The 15,018-nt window shown below is 35.0% G+C and overlaps 1 protein-coding gene across 1 annotated transcript in view; it reads right to left on the reverse strand.

Annotated features, from left to right (window-relative positions):
• The window catches only part of LOC117322368, a 54,069-nt gene that overhangs the window by 24,221 nt on the left and 14,830 nt on the right, over positions 1-15,018 (reverse strand). Inside the window, 12 exon segments of the mRNA XM_033877235.1 lie at positions 1,577-1,692; positions 2,836-2,931; positions 3,194-3,377; positions 3,509-3,610; positions 3,884-4,068; positions 4,398-4,716; positions 5,481-5,720; positions 6,176-6,409; positions 7,387-7,515; positions 7,934-8,346; positions 11,091-11,279; positions 12,185-12,278. Of these exon segments, the coding sequence (XP_033733126.1) occupies positions 1,577-1,692; positions 2,836-2,931; positions 3,194-3,377; positions 3,509-3,610; positions 3,884-4,068; positions 4,398-4,716; positions 5,481-5,720; positions 6,176-6,409; positions 7,387-7,515; positions 7,934-8,346; positions 11,091-11,279; positions 12,185-12,254 (2,277 nt within the window). The 5' untranslated portion in view covers positions 12,255-12,278.

Raw genomic sequence — 15,018 nt, forward strand, 5'->3', positions numbered from 1 at the left:
AAGCTGACATAAGGATAAACTACCATGCAAAAACACATTTTTTTCTTTCTTTGACGATTCTTATTCTTTGCCTGATAGAAAATTAAAACTTAAAAATGAGCAAAATTGGGATTTCAACCCAAAACCTTCCAGGACTAGCCAGAAACCTCATAAAACATGGTAATATTTATAGATATACATGTTTGTTTGTTTGTTTTTTTTAATTTTTAAAAGCTAAAACTCAAAATGAAATTCAATTACATTGTATCTTGAATATCAGATAGAAAATTAGAGCAGACTTGGTCAGGCATTACTTTGAAATTGGTCTAACTTCTCCGTGTTCAAGTACAGTATATCAGATCTAGTGATCGCAACAAAATCTGACAGGAAAAATAATTCTAAGAATACTAATTGTTTACAATAAATGTTTTGAAGATGAACACAACCCTGAAAATGAAGATTTGTGATGTTCCATTTAAAAAGCAAAATAAAATCGTTAACAGCTTTTGGCTTTCACAGGCAAATAAGGCAGAAAAAGAGAGTTGCTTCATTTTGTTCTGATGGACTTCAGTTTGTAATTTTAAAATAAACAAAAGAATAAAACTACAGATACTGGCTGAATATTTCATCCTAAACACAAGAGGCCCTTAGGGCCTGTACTGCTCATCCTACATCTTTTAATTTCTTCACTGAAGTGGCGATTTTTTTTTTTTGCAAACAACAACAAGTATGCTGTATTCGACCCGAGACGTTATATCTCTTCACAAAACCTTATTAATTAGCCTTTGTTAATATTTATTCCATTATTCTACTATTTGGTCCTGTTATGCTTCCTGCACTTAAAAGACGACAACAGACAATGCACGAAGGCATTAGCTCACAAAACTGACGATGGTCAATGGATGGATGGATGGATGGTCAAAAGACCAAGGATGATGTACATAAGGTCCCTTGACCACTCAGGACAAAAGAGATATCATGTAATATTGCTATTTAAAATTCTAAATCTAATCCTTGATATGGAGAAAAAAAACATTTATTGTAACTGAACATTTTCTATAAATATGAGAAAATCACCTAAATTAAAATGAGACGAAAAAAACAGGTATGATGACTGGGCCTCTGAAGGAGGAGCTAAGGTACAGGTTACATGGAATACTTCGCATGTAGGCTTTGATAAAAATTATTTGTCACTAGATAAAATCATTCAAGATATATATATATATATTTTTTTTTTGTGTGTGTGCATCACATAATATTTATCCATGATGTTATATTAACTTCAGAATTTCAATTTTCCAAAATTTTATCATTATTTCTATTTCATAACATTACCTGGTATTCTAGTTTTTGTTTATTCACTAATTTTCACCAGCCTACTTTTTCCTTAAAAAGTTTGATGATATTTTTTCTGCTCATAGAACTTCCAAAACAAAAATATCCTGTTTTTAATTTTGTGTTAATGTTAAACAACTGCTGATCACAGTGTTCAATGTCAGTTCGGAGTTGCCAAGGTCACAGTGAAGTTTGTGTTAGACATAACCTGACTGATACACACCCTTGCATCATTTCCTTACCCAATCATTTCACTACTAACCTCAAGAATCTGTTGTGCTCTCAGCTCCCGCTCAATCCTCATCTGCTCATGTCGTTGCATTTTCTCCTGTTCTCGAATTAGATTGAGCTGTTCCTTTTGTTTCTTCTGCTCTATAGCTGAAACAAATATAAAAAAATTCTTTGGATTGATTCCAACATTTAAATGTAGGTTTAATAAATTGTTCACAGGCGCCTCATTGTACAGGCATTGCATAGAATATTCAATTCTATTTTTCATGTTCAATTTTCAAAAAATGAACATGTCCGCACAAAATTAGATAAAAGTGCAGATTAAGAAAATGGACATTCAGATGACTTTTTATATTGTGTAAAACAATAACATTTTACAACCTGTGTAAGAGAATATTAACTTTTCTAATTTCTCACATACAGTTACCTCCCCTAGTGTCAAAGTTTAGCACTGTAATTAGCTTCAAATAAGCCCCCTTCCCTAGTGTCAAAGTTTAGCACCATATTTATCTTCAAATAAGCCCCCTTCCCTAGTGTCAAAGTTTAGCACTATATTTAGCTTTAAATAAGCCCCCTTCATTAGTGTCAAAGTTTAGCACTGCATTTAGCTTTAAATAAGCCCCCTTCCCTAGTGTCAAAGTTTAGCACCATATTTATCTTCAAATAAGCCCCCTTCCCTAGTGTCAAAGTTTAGCACTACATTTAGCTTTAAATAAGCCCCCTTCCCTAGTGTCAAAGTTTAGCACTACATTTAGCTTTAAATAAGCCCCCTTCCCTAGTGTCAAAGTTTAGCACTGTAATTAGCTTCAAATAAGCCCCCTTCCCTAGTGTCAAAGTTTAGCACTATATTTAGCTTTAAATAAGCCCCCTTCGTTAGTGTCAAAGTTTAGCACTGTAATTAGCTTCAAATAAGCCCCCTTCCCTAGTGTCAAAGTTTAGCACCATATTTATCTTCAAATAAGCCCCCTTCCCTAGTGTCAAAGTTTAGCACTACATTTAGCTTTAAATCAGCCCCCTTCCCTATTGCAAAAGTTAAGTACCGAATTTATCCTCAAATCAGCCCCCTTCCTAATGTTAAACTTTAGTACCGTATTCATCCTTAAGCCGCCTCTGGTTAAAACTTTTGTATCCAAGTTTGGACAGGGCTTATATGTCAACCATTTTTACCTTACTATTTCAAAAATGAATATTCTGCAAAAATGAAGAAGGAGCTTATTTGTGGACAATTACAGTTCTAAATTAATGAGGTTGAGTTGTCGCAAACCGTCTTTATTTAGTTTTCATTTATACCTTTGATCTGCTTCACTTTGTTAGCCATATCCTTCTGGCGATCTTTCTCGACTCTTTTCTGTACCTTGTACTCCGATGCTCTCCTGGCCATCTCTACTATGAACAAGTAAATAGCAAGTCAACATTTTAGTCCAATGTTAACACAACTGAAACATTCATCTAGAAACTCTCTAACCCTACATTAGACTTAATTCTCTGTAAGCTGTTACACATTGAGACTATCCAAATAAAATATTCAAATTTACAGTAATTGTGATGACTCAAAATATTACTAACATTTTCAATATAAAACATTTTGATAGCACACAACAAATTATTTGAAATAAAGCGTTTTGATGAATTGGATTCGTGTACAGACCTTGTTGATCCATTTTGCGTTTGAGTTTCTGATCCATCATTTGCTTGGCCAACTGCAGTTGCTTGTTCTGTTTCTCCATCCGTTTTCGACCACGTTGCTGTTTATATCGTAACATTTTCTGGCGTTTACTCTCGACTAATGCCATCCTCTCCACTACTTCGTCGTTGGTCAGTTTCACAACTCCCTGTAACCATGACAACAAGGTGAAAACATAAATGAATCGTTCAAATTGTTAACAAAATAACGGCTGCAGATACAGTTTGCCTCTTACTTCTTATAAAAAGACCACATCACTTGTCGACATGTAATACTTACATTGTGGCCATGCCGGGTCTCGTAGAAGTCACCCACGTTGACTTTGGTGTTGAAGGAGAAATTCTCACGTCCCATCCCCGTGATCGAATGACGGTCAACATACTACAAAGAAGAAAGAAAATGTGTTCTTTAACATATTTAATCGCACGTGTTGTATATCAGTAAAGAGTACAGTTTCATATCATTATGCTCAGTCCTAATTTTCAAATTTAAATCATTTCATCTCCCTAGACATTCGGTTCTACTAACTACTAACTACATAACACTTTGTACCAAACGCTATAATTAAAACGCCTTCCAAACTTTTCGGTCATACAATGCCATGTCAGGCTTGCGTGTTAACACATCTTAACATGTTAAAGTTTCGATACTTACCCGCATAACATCTGGGATAGTTTTCATCTTCTTGCCACATGGAGCAAAGTAAAGAACCTCGCCAATAAAGCCACGCTTGCCGATGGCCAGAATAGTGGTTTGTCTTCGCCAGCCGGCGTCCATCGGGATCTTCAGCTCTTTCTCATCCATCTGTACACGCGGGCGCTTTGTTGGCGTCTCGTTCTCTACAAGATAAAAATTCAGACATGCAAGTCAGTTTTGAGGAAAAAAGGAAATATTCTTAGGGAGATGTCCTGACTTAAGCTTCATTATAATAATTGTTTACTCTTTTGAAAACCTTGTCAAGACTTCCTTGAACAGATTTAGGCAGAAAAATCAAAATTTAAACTTACATTTTTATAATTAGAATAATAAAATAAATAATTTAATTGCTATAATTTTTTGGTAAAATCAAATTGTCATTGTAATTAAAGACCAAAGTGAAAATATTTTTTGCCACAAGCTGTTAAAGATTATCTTATTGACTGAGTCACTTGTAAAATATTCAACATACTCTCAGATGATTCATCAGCACTGCGCTTCGCTCCCTTGCTCAGGTTGGCAGCCTCGTGAGAGTCACTTTCCGAGTCGATGACCATCTTAAGTCGAGGTTCGGCATCCGAGTCGGTTTCATTGATACCACTATCATCCTCATCATCACTATCATTCATCATGTCCGAATCGTTGTCTTCAGAAAGTCCAGAGCTCTCCTCAGACAGGTGTTTCAACTTGACTGGGCTGCCCTTAGATGTGGAAGGATGAACGTCTTGATCCGATTTGTCTGATCTTGACACGGTTGAATTACCCTGTGATGTGGCTGATCTGCTACTGGCCTGTAACCACACGAAATTAAATGTTCATGCTGCATTTAATTTCTGATTGAATTTACGTCATCGTATATACTTTTATATAATGTTTCAAAATTCTGTCAAGAATTATCAGGTAAAATACATGTAGTGGCAGGAAAATGATCTTGGGTGGCTAAGTGTGAAGGCAGAAAAATATTGAGGCATGACTCGACTTATAGAACCTGTGAGCTGTAGGTCGTCTTAAAGGGTAGATATTTTGTATCAGAATCTTATTCAAAGTGAAACAAAAATGGTAATTCTGAGAATAAAATCATTTAAGCTCGAATACATGTGGGAAAAAGACTCTTCTCTTATAAATTGTGTTAAAATCTGATTAAACTCTTGTACTTCAGAATTCATCAATTCCGATGAGTTACCTCCCTTGTGCCGCAAAGACCAGAGACAGAAAAGATGTAAGACATACTGGGAGGAATCGGAAAAAAACTTTTGCAGATCAAATCTGATAAAAGTTTCTCACTCGAAATACTTTCGCTTTCGCGATATTACTGCCCTTCCTCAGGGAAATCATTTGTCCTATCCAACATATTACAATTCTTCTCATCATAAATTCAAATAGAGTAAACAACAAGTCGACTTAAAGATGAGAGGACCAGAGAGATTTAAGATTTTATATTTACTTAAACTTTTAGGGATATCTATGCTATTTTCACAATATTTCTGTGAATAGTTTTAATGCTAGAGATGATTTTGAGATCACATAAGTTGTAGATTGGATATATTTAGCCTACCTCTTTTGGAAACAAAGGTGGTGAGAGGGCAGACTGATGCTTCGCCTCCTTTTCTCGCGCTCCAGCGGCAGCGTTTGCTCGAGCCTGTTTGACACTGGCCTCCAGCAGCTTCTGAACCTTGGCCGACGCCTCTTTCTCTTTCTCCACTTGACTATGCTTCATCATCTTCAGCTGCATTTGCTGCTGCTTCAGATTCTCTTCCAGCTGGCGCTTCAAATATTCCTGCTGTTTTTTGTATTCCTGGATAAATCATTACAGAAAACATCAATTTATGAAATATATAATTTTATAGCTAAAGGAGATGGGGAATCTAGGAGACAGAGGATTTTAGTATTGGAGCCCTGACAAACTAATGCTTCCTTCAAATTCACATAAAAATTCATGGCATATTAAACTAAATGAGTAATTTGGAAAACATCTGGAACAGTACGTTGGAAAACAAAGTGAAAGCTCATATGGAATTTAGATGTTTGTGTTTTGCAAAGAAAAACTGCAGGAACAGTTGATTTGTTTTAACAAAAAGAACACTCCCCCCCCCCCCCCCTCCCCTCCCTGCTATATATTTTGGGGGGAAATTCCAAATGAATTGTTCACATTGATTTATTCTGTTACACTAATGCAACTTTTAAAATCTTACAAGTTTCCAAATATATACAAATGATTAAATAATTAATTTCACATCAAGACGAGGTTACCTTGATGACTTCCAACTGTTGTGGAGTGGGCGTTGGCTCATGTTTGGGAGGGCGGCCCCGCCCCCTCTTCATTGGCTGCATGATGGAGGGTTTGATGTTTTGGATGGGCTTGTTTTGCACACGTTGTCGAATCTGGTCTGCAATCAGCCTTTTCTTGGTACCGTCGATGTGAATGTTGGGTGACCCTGTGTTTCTACCATCAATGGAGTCATTTCCGCCCTCATCATTGGAATCCTAAATAAAGAACATTTGAATAAAATTTGGTCAGATATATGATGAATGTGTCAACTTTCAGAATTTGAAAGAAAATTTTAGAGGCAACAGCAGATGATTTTTCTCCAAGATAATTATAACACCTTTGATTTTCTATTCAAACTTGCCAATTAAGCTTTTCCATTTATTTTAGGAGAAATCTGTAAGATATTAAATCCTGAGGATGGTCTAACAACAAGACAAACAAATTTTGCTTGGAAGTTTAAAAAAATCTTTACATAATATTCATCAAGTTCATGTCTTTAATAAGATAGTGTAGTGCTCTCCCTTTAATGCTATTTTATGCTGTAACATTTGAAATAACACATTTAATCAACTGGTAACATGGTAACTTATAGACAATATTTAAAGATCTAATCATACAGATGTTCAATCACTCAAAACTCGGTTTCTGTACCATCTTAATCAGATTGACTCTATGATGTCTTCAAGTGATCTATTAACATACAGTCAAACCTGCTTTAACAACCACCTGTATATAACGACCACCTGTATATAACGACCACCTGTATATAACGAACACCTGTATATAACGAACACCTGTATATAACGACCACATGTATATAATGAACACCTGTATATAACGAACACCTGTATATAACAAACACCTGTATATAACGAACACCTGTATATAACGACCACCTGTATATAACGAACACCTGTATATAACGAACACCTGCATATAACGAACACCTGTATGTAACGACCACATGTATATAATGAACACCTGTATATAACCAACACCTGTATATAACGACCACATGTATATAACGAACACCTGTATATAACGACCACATGTATATAACGAACACCTGTATATAACGAACACCTGTATATAACGAACACCTGTATATAACGAACACATGTATATAACGAACACATGTATATAACGAACCCTTGTCTATATAGTTATAATATTTGACCATAAAGTTACGCACCATATCCCTATCATTTCCGAGCTGTCCGTTTCCGGTGAAGTCCTCTTCGTCGCTGCTGAGGCCATTACTAGCCAGAGACCCATTGGAGGGATTGTCACTCTCGTATAACGTGGCACCATTTTCTAACGTCTGTAGATCATCAAAATCACGAAAATCACAATGCAATGTTTCTGTCCTATTAATTTCATATTTTCTCAATAATCCTTACAATTACCGTATACATGATTACTGAAAAGCACTGGTCCAGCACGGGTACAATATAGAAAAGTTGTAAAGTAAAATCAAATCAAGGGGTCTAATTGGTCTGTATTAAATGTTAATAATTCTTGTTCCTGCTGACTTGGACCATGATTTTAACAAAGTTCTTATCAACTTACTTAAAATAATGTTTTGCCATAATTTTAATAATGTTCTTATCGACTTACTCAAACTAAACAAAGTTTGGAAGCATTATAAGAGTATCTCCTTAAATGGATCATATTATCAACCTTCGGAACTCCCTTCATCCAGGACACTTTAAAAGCTCCACCTTCAAAATTCTAAATACCTTTAATAGATCCTTATGTTTGGTTGAAGGCGATAGGGAAACAGCTGCAGATGAAGATGAGGTTGCCGAGGGCGACGGTGAGGTGGAGGCTGACTGGGACACCGCCCCATTGGCTGAATTTTTCTGTGAGGTGCTCTGTGCAAGTAAAGAGGTAGTGAACGTCTTGGACGACAAATGTTTGGATGATTTCTTGAATTTTCCTGACAACAGACTGACGCCCGTCGTCCCCGACACCATTGTCGTGGTTGTTGGTCGGCTGGAGCTTGTGCTCACGGTTGAGGTCGTCGCTAGGGTAGTCGTCGCCTTGGTTACGGTCGTCTTGGACGAGGATGATCGGGATAACTTAGATGATCTTGACGATGATTTAGATGACTTTGGTGAATGTTTTGATGGCGATGACTTTGAACTTGAACCTGTAGAGAAAATGTTTTCATTCTGAATTTGTTTAGCAGAAATGAAATAGATAATTTAATATATACATGTATATAATACTCATACATTTATAAAAGAGATCATCGGAAAAGAAAACATCTTTCCTTCCCTCAAAATATAGCAAGGTTCTTTTTTATCTTCATTTTTTATCCAAATTGTTTAGCAACTCTGACATTTCTGATTCTGTATTTGATGTAAACAAATGATATCATTGAAACTAATTTTTTATTATTTAAACATGGTGTAAAACCTGCCATATCCAGTATCCTGTAGGATACCACAATATTACATCATATTAGCCAGATTGCACAGAATAACAGAATATGCAAGATCATATTTGCATGCTTTCATCATGAAATGAAATTATTTCATTTAAAATCTTTTACAATGGCCACAATGCTTCACACAAATATTTGACTGAAAAAAAGCAACATTTAATCTTAACTAAATATCGGCAAGAAGTATGAAGTACATGCACTCAGCGCTAATCACTATCACAAATAATAATTTGTATAAACCACCAGGTCTCGTCAAATCAAAGAACTTGGCATATAAGGTCAAAATTCAGCAGCTGTCACTGAGGGCATAGGACCAAAAACATAACATGCAAAATATTAAAAAAAAAAATTATTTATATACAATATCGAAGTTACTTATTTGTCTCGCTTATTTCTACGGGAGTTATGAAATAAAAATGACACAAACAATTTACCTAACATGAAATAGTTAACATGCAGGAAGAAACAAAGTCAGATATAAAACTCAAAATTAATCCCACAATATATTTATGTCATATCCAATAACACTACAAAACCATATCAAAAACAGTTATAAAACTTAAGATATAAATTTAAAGAAAATGTCAAAATTTTAAAAATGATTTATTTAAATTCCTACCATGCAGGTTTCATTAACACAATAACATCTTAACATTATTCCAAAGGTAGGGACAACAGCTTACTATTATCAACAGTTTCAGACTTATTCAGATCAGGTATTGCAATATTCAAGGGAGCCCCATTAGGACTCGCACACAGACTCAAAATAGGGCTCTGTAGTATTGAAGTCCCTATAATAAACAACACATCTCATCAATACAGACTCTGTGGAAAAGGTTTCCTATGAGAAACACCTATAACATATCTAGTCCATCCAAAATTAAACATTGCTAAATTTGGACAAATACGTAATATTCAAAATAAATTCATATTAATACACATAATTTCACAGTTATCTCACTAAAGCATTTTTTTTTTATATTTGTTTACTTTTTAATTAAAAACAGGGATTCCTATATTCGACTCTTTATATGTAAAATCTTGTTTATCCCATCATATACTCTATTAATCAAGATATGAGGGCTGTAGTCAGTACAGCCGTTGTTTACTATAAATCATAATTTCTTTACACTCTTTTTTATTACCAGGTGATCTTTCTCTCTTTGTTTAACTTTTCAGTGTTAAACATTAAGCTTTGCTAAAACAATACTCTAATTTCATTTTTGTTTAACTTTTTAGTGTTAAACATTAAGCTTTGCTAAAACAACACTCTAATTTCATTTTTGTTTAACTTTTTAGTGTTAAACATTAAGCTTTGCTAAAACAATACTCTAATTTCATTTTTGTTTAACTTTTTTTGTGTTTAACATTAAGCTTAACTAAAACAACAATCTAATTTAATTTTTTTAAACAATAAACATTTTATTTATAAGCAAAATAGATAGTTATATTGATTCTCAAGCTTCAACTTTACACAATATCTATTCCTATCTTTCTGGAAAGCTGGACAACAATTAGCACTGATTTGATAGTGGGACAACCAAATTAGTGGTGACTGGATAGTGGGACAACCAGATTAGTGGTGACTGGATAGTGGGACCACCAGATTAGTGGTGACTGGATAGTGGGACAACCAGATTAGTGGTGACTGGATAGTGAGACAACAAGATTAGTGGTGACTGGATAGTGGGACCACCAGATTAGTGGGGACTGGATAGTGGGACAACCAAATTAGTGGTGACTGGATAGTGGGACAACCAGATTAGTGGGGACTCGATAGTGCCACAACCAGATTAGTGGGGACTCGATAGTGCCACAACCAAATTAGTGGGGACTCGATAGTGCCACAACCAGATTAGTGGGGACTCGATAGTGCCACAACCAGATTAGTGGGGACTTGATAGTGCCACAACCAGATTAGTGGTGACTGGATAGTGGGACCACCAGATTAGTGGTGACTGGACAGTGACACAACCAGATTAGTGGTGACCGGATAGTGGGACAACCAGATTAGTGGTGACTCGATAGTGGGACAACCAGATTAGTGGTGACTGGATAGTCGGACAATCAGATTAGTGGTGACTGGATAGTCGGACAGATTAGTGGTGACTGGATAGAGGGACAACCAGATTAGTGGTGACTGGATCATTGAACAACCAGATTAGTGGTGGGTGGAATGTAGGACATTTAAATTTGTGGTGACAGGATAGTGGGACAACCAGATTAGTGGTGACTGGATAGTGGGACAACCAGATTAGTGGTGACTGGATAGTGGGACAACCAGATTAGTGGTGACTGGATAGTGGGACAACCAGATTAGTGGTGACTGGATAGTGGGACAACCAGATTAATTTTCGGCTGGATTATCAATGGCCGAGGACGGAGATGATAATAATAACAACAGTTTGAAGATTTAGACAATTTTGCTTGTTTAAATGTTTCCTTACTTGACTTTTTGACCTTACCTTCAGCTGAGCTGAAGGACGGGGGGAAGTGACCAAATGCCCCCTCGGCTAGTCCACCGAACAGAGAGGACACTGGGAAGGCAGGGTGGTGCTGCAGCAAAGAATATGCGTTGGACATGTGCGGCATGTGGGCCAAGTGTGCGCCGAAGGACAACCCAAAAGGGGACATACCTAGAAAGTCAAAAAAAAAAAAAATGCGGTTGTGAGTAGATATGTATTCCTCTTATAGCTATTTGACTGAAATGTTTAGAGGAAACCAGTTCAAAACTTAAAATTAATTTAATTTTCATAAAAGCACAGAAAACTCATTATAATTATTTCTGATTTGAGGTTTCTTTGAAGGAAGCACATAAAATATTAACATATTGATGGCTATCTCTCTTGGTGGAAACTACTTAAACAACCTGTATATATGCCATATGTTCAAACCTATCAGGGGAGAGTTGTCTCCCTTACACAGCGATTTAACTGCAGTTTTAGAGTGTATACATTCCTGCACAATTAATGCTATTTTATTGAAATAAAATATTTGATTCACAACAAATAACTGCTTTTTTTAATTATTGAAATGAATTACATATGCATTTGATTCACAACATATAAAAGCTATTTTATAATTATCAAAATTAACTATTTGATTCACAATATATATATGCTATTTTATAATTATCAAAATTAATTATTTGATTCATAATATATATGCTATTTTATAATTATCAAAATTAATTATTTGATTCACAACATATATGCTATTTTATAATTATCAAAATTAATTATTTGATTCACAACATATAAAGTCCTCAGAAAATATTTCAACAAACATTGGAGAATTGTGTGACAGTAAAAATCAACAGCATCATGCCACTAATCATGGCGATATCATCATTACAAATACACATTTTTTTTTTACATAAAAAACATGTAATTAATATTTTCAAGAAGAGCAGAGGAAGATTTTTAATGGTTATTCCAGGCCCATTTTTCATGTAACAAGTTTCAGTTTTCTCCTGATTAAACTATTTTCCACAATTATCTCCCCTTATTGACCATCTTCATGATTACCTCCCTTTACTTACCCATCATATTGGCTGCATTATCAAAGATATTCCTGCCAGACCCCGGAGAGTCCTTGTCGCCCTTCTCCATGGCAACCGACTCCCTATCAACAATCTGTAATGACACAATAAAAACAACAGCGTTACAATGACATCACAATAGAAATTAGTCTCGACGGTGCATATTCATTTTTGTGTCAAACAAGATCATCAGTGCTCTGTCCAAAAGAAAAGTAAATCTTAAGATTTTGTGGTTTAAATATTACCCAATTGTTACTTCCTGGAGTTAACAGTCTACCGGTATGAATATTCAAAGGAGACATGTGATATCTGCTACCTAATGCATCAAATTTTCTGTTAATATGATGTTATTAAAATCTTACATAATGTGACAATTATAAATTAGGACTGTTATAAGTCATAGAAACGTTATTCATTCATGCTAATTCAAACAGTTAAGACAAAGAGCTGTCAGATTCTTAGAAAACGACGCGAGTCAGTAAGACGTGATAAGAAACAAATTGATCTTGCCTTTAGTTTTTCATTTTTTGTTTTTTGGTGGTTTTTTTTACCATAAGCACTGTGTAACAATGAGTTAATATACCTGTATCTATGGTAAATTCAGCCTGGCTGGATATTGACTGACAAACCACTTGATGGGATTTGGTATTTTATTTCTGTTGGATTAATCTAATTTTCAAAATTATGAATAATAAAACATTTTACTGATCATAAATGTCTATGTTATTTTCTAAGAGAGTCAGTATAACTAGGACATGTTATTTCCTAGGAGAGTCGGTATACCTAGCACGTGTTATTTTCTAAGAGAGTCGGTATAACTATGACATGTTATTTCCTAAGAGAGTCGGTATAACTAGGACATGTTATTTCCTAGGAGAGTCGGTATAACTAGCACGTGTTATTTTCTAAGAGAGTGTATAACTATGACATGTTATTTCCTAAGAGAGTCTGTATAACTAGGACATGTTATTTCCTAAGAGAGTCGGTATAACTAGGACATGTTATTTCCTAAGAGAGTCTGTATAACTAGGACATGTTATTTCCTAAGAGAGTCGGTATAACTAGGACATGTTATTTCCTAAGAGTCGGTATAACTAGGACATGTTATTTCCTAAGAGAGTCGGTATAACTAGGACATGTTATTTCCTAAGAGAGTCGGTATAACTAGGACGTGTTATTTCCTAAGAGAGTCGGTATAACAAGGACGTGTTATTTCCTAAGAGAGTCGGTATAACTAGGACATGGTATAACTAGGACATGTTATTTCCTAAGAGAGTCTGTATAACTATGACATGTTATTTCCTAAGAGAGTCTGTATAACTAGGACGTGTTATTTCCTAAGAGAGTCTGTATAACTAGGACAAGTTATTTCCTAAGAGAGTCTGTGTTACTACATAACTCCAACTGTTCCAGGGATTTCCTGTGTACAGATATATATATAATATAGAGTTGATAGTAGGTCATATGAATATATCCTCCTGTACTTAAAACATCACATGTACACATGCTACTAGACCCACTTGTGACTATGCACTTGTCCCAGCCAAGTCGTATACACACACAGATTCCATCTGTATACATGTTTTATATGATAACAATTAACTCTGGGTATAGATAACATGTACAAGCTTGTGGGTAGGGAACCTACATAACACATTACAGCATAAATATCATAAATAGTACGTGTGTGTTACTGTAAATCCTGTTATTACAGGATAAATAGTACATGTGTATTACTGTAAATCCTGTTATTACAGGATAAATATCATAAATAGTACATGTGTATTACTGTAAATCCTGTTATTACAGGATAAATATCATAAATAGTACATGTGTGTTACTGTAAATCCTGTTATTACAGGATAAATAGTACATGTGTATTACTGTAAATCCTGTTATTACAGGATAGATATCATAAATAGTACATGTGTGTTACTGTAAATCCTGTTATTACAGGATAAATAGTACATGTGTATTACTGTAAATCCTGTTATTACAGGATAAATATCATAAATAGTACATGTGTATTACTGTAAATCCTGTTATTACAGGATAAATATCATAAATAGTACATGTGTATTACTGTAAATCCTGTTATTACAGGATAAATAGTACATGTGTGTTACTGTAAATCCCGTTATTACAGGATAAATATCATAAATAGTACATGTGTGTTACTGTAAATCCTGTTATTACAGGATAAATATCATAAATAGTACATTACAGCATAAATATCATAAATAGTACATTACAACATAAATATCATAAATAGTACATGTAACTGTAAATTACTGTAATATCTATTAGTGTGGTGTGTGTGGCTTAGAGCCACGATTTGCCCCCAGTGTCATATTGTGTATATTACTGTCTGAAATCAATTGGAGGAGAATGGCCAGTCACTGTACACCAATCAATTTACTGGTATCCTACACTGCAGCAGACATTATATAAACACCGGCTATCTATGTGACCCTGTGATGAACACAAGCATTTCTTTGTGTGAGAGAGTGGAGTTTATCATCAGAGGAAAGAAAGAGAAGACGGCCTCTGGCCGACAGATCTAGCAAAACCTCAAATGTTATAGTTAAGAAATAACGCATCAACCCACAAACAAAGAAATTATGTCCCCAAACTTAAAATATGGTACTCCATTTCTAAATTTCCACATGAATATTGTTAAAATCAATTCTTTCCTTCCAGCAATGTTTTTTATATAATATTTCAACCTACGATGTAGTTAGCTCATTATTGATATTTCATCTGGTTTGCTCACCAGTTTAAATAATTCATTTGGGCTGTAAAATCATTGCCTTGCATTGATTAGGGCTTCATCT

The sequence above is a fragment of the Pecten maximus genome, chromosome 2 (genome assembly GCF_902652985.1).
Source record: "Pecten maximus chromosome 2, xPecMax1.1, whole genome shotgun sequence".
Lineage (NCBI taxonomy): Eukaryota > Metazoa > Mollusca > Bivalvia > Pectinida > Pectinidae > Pecten > Pecten maximus.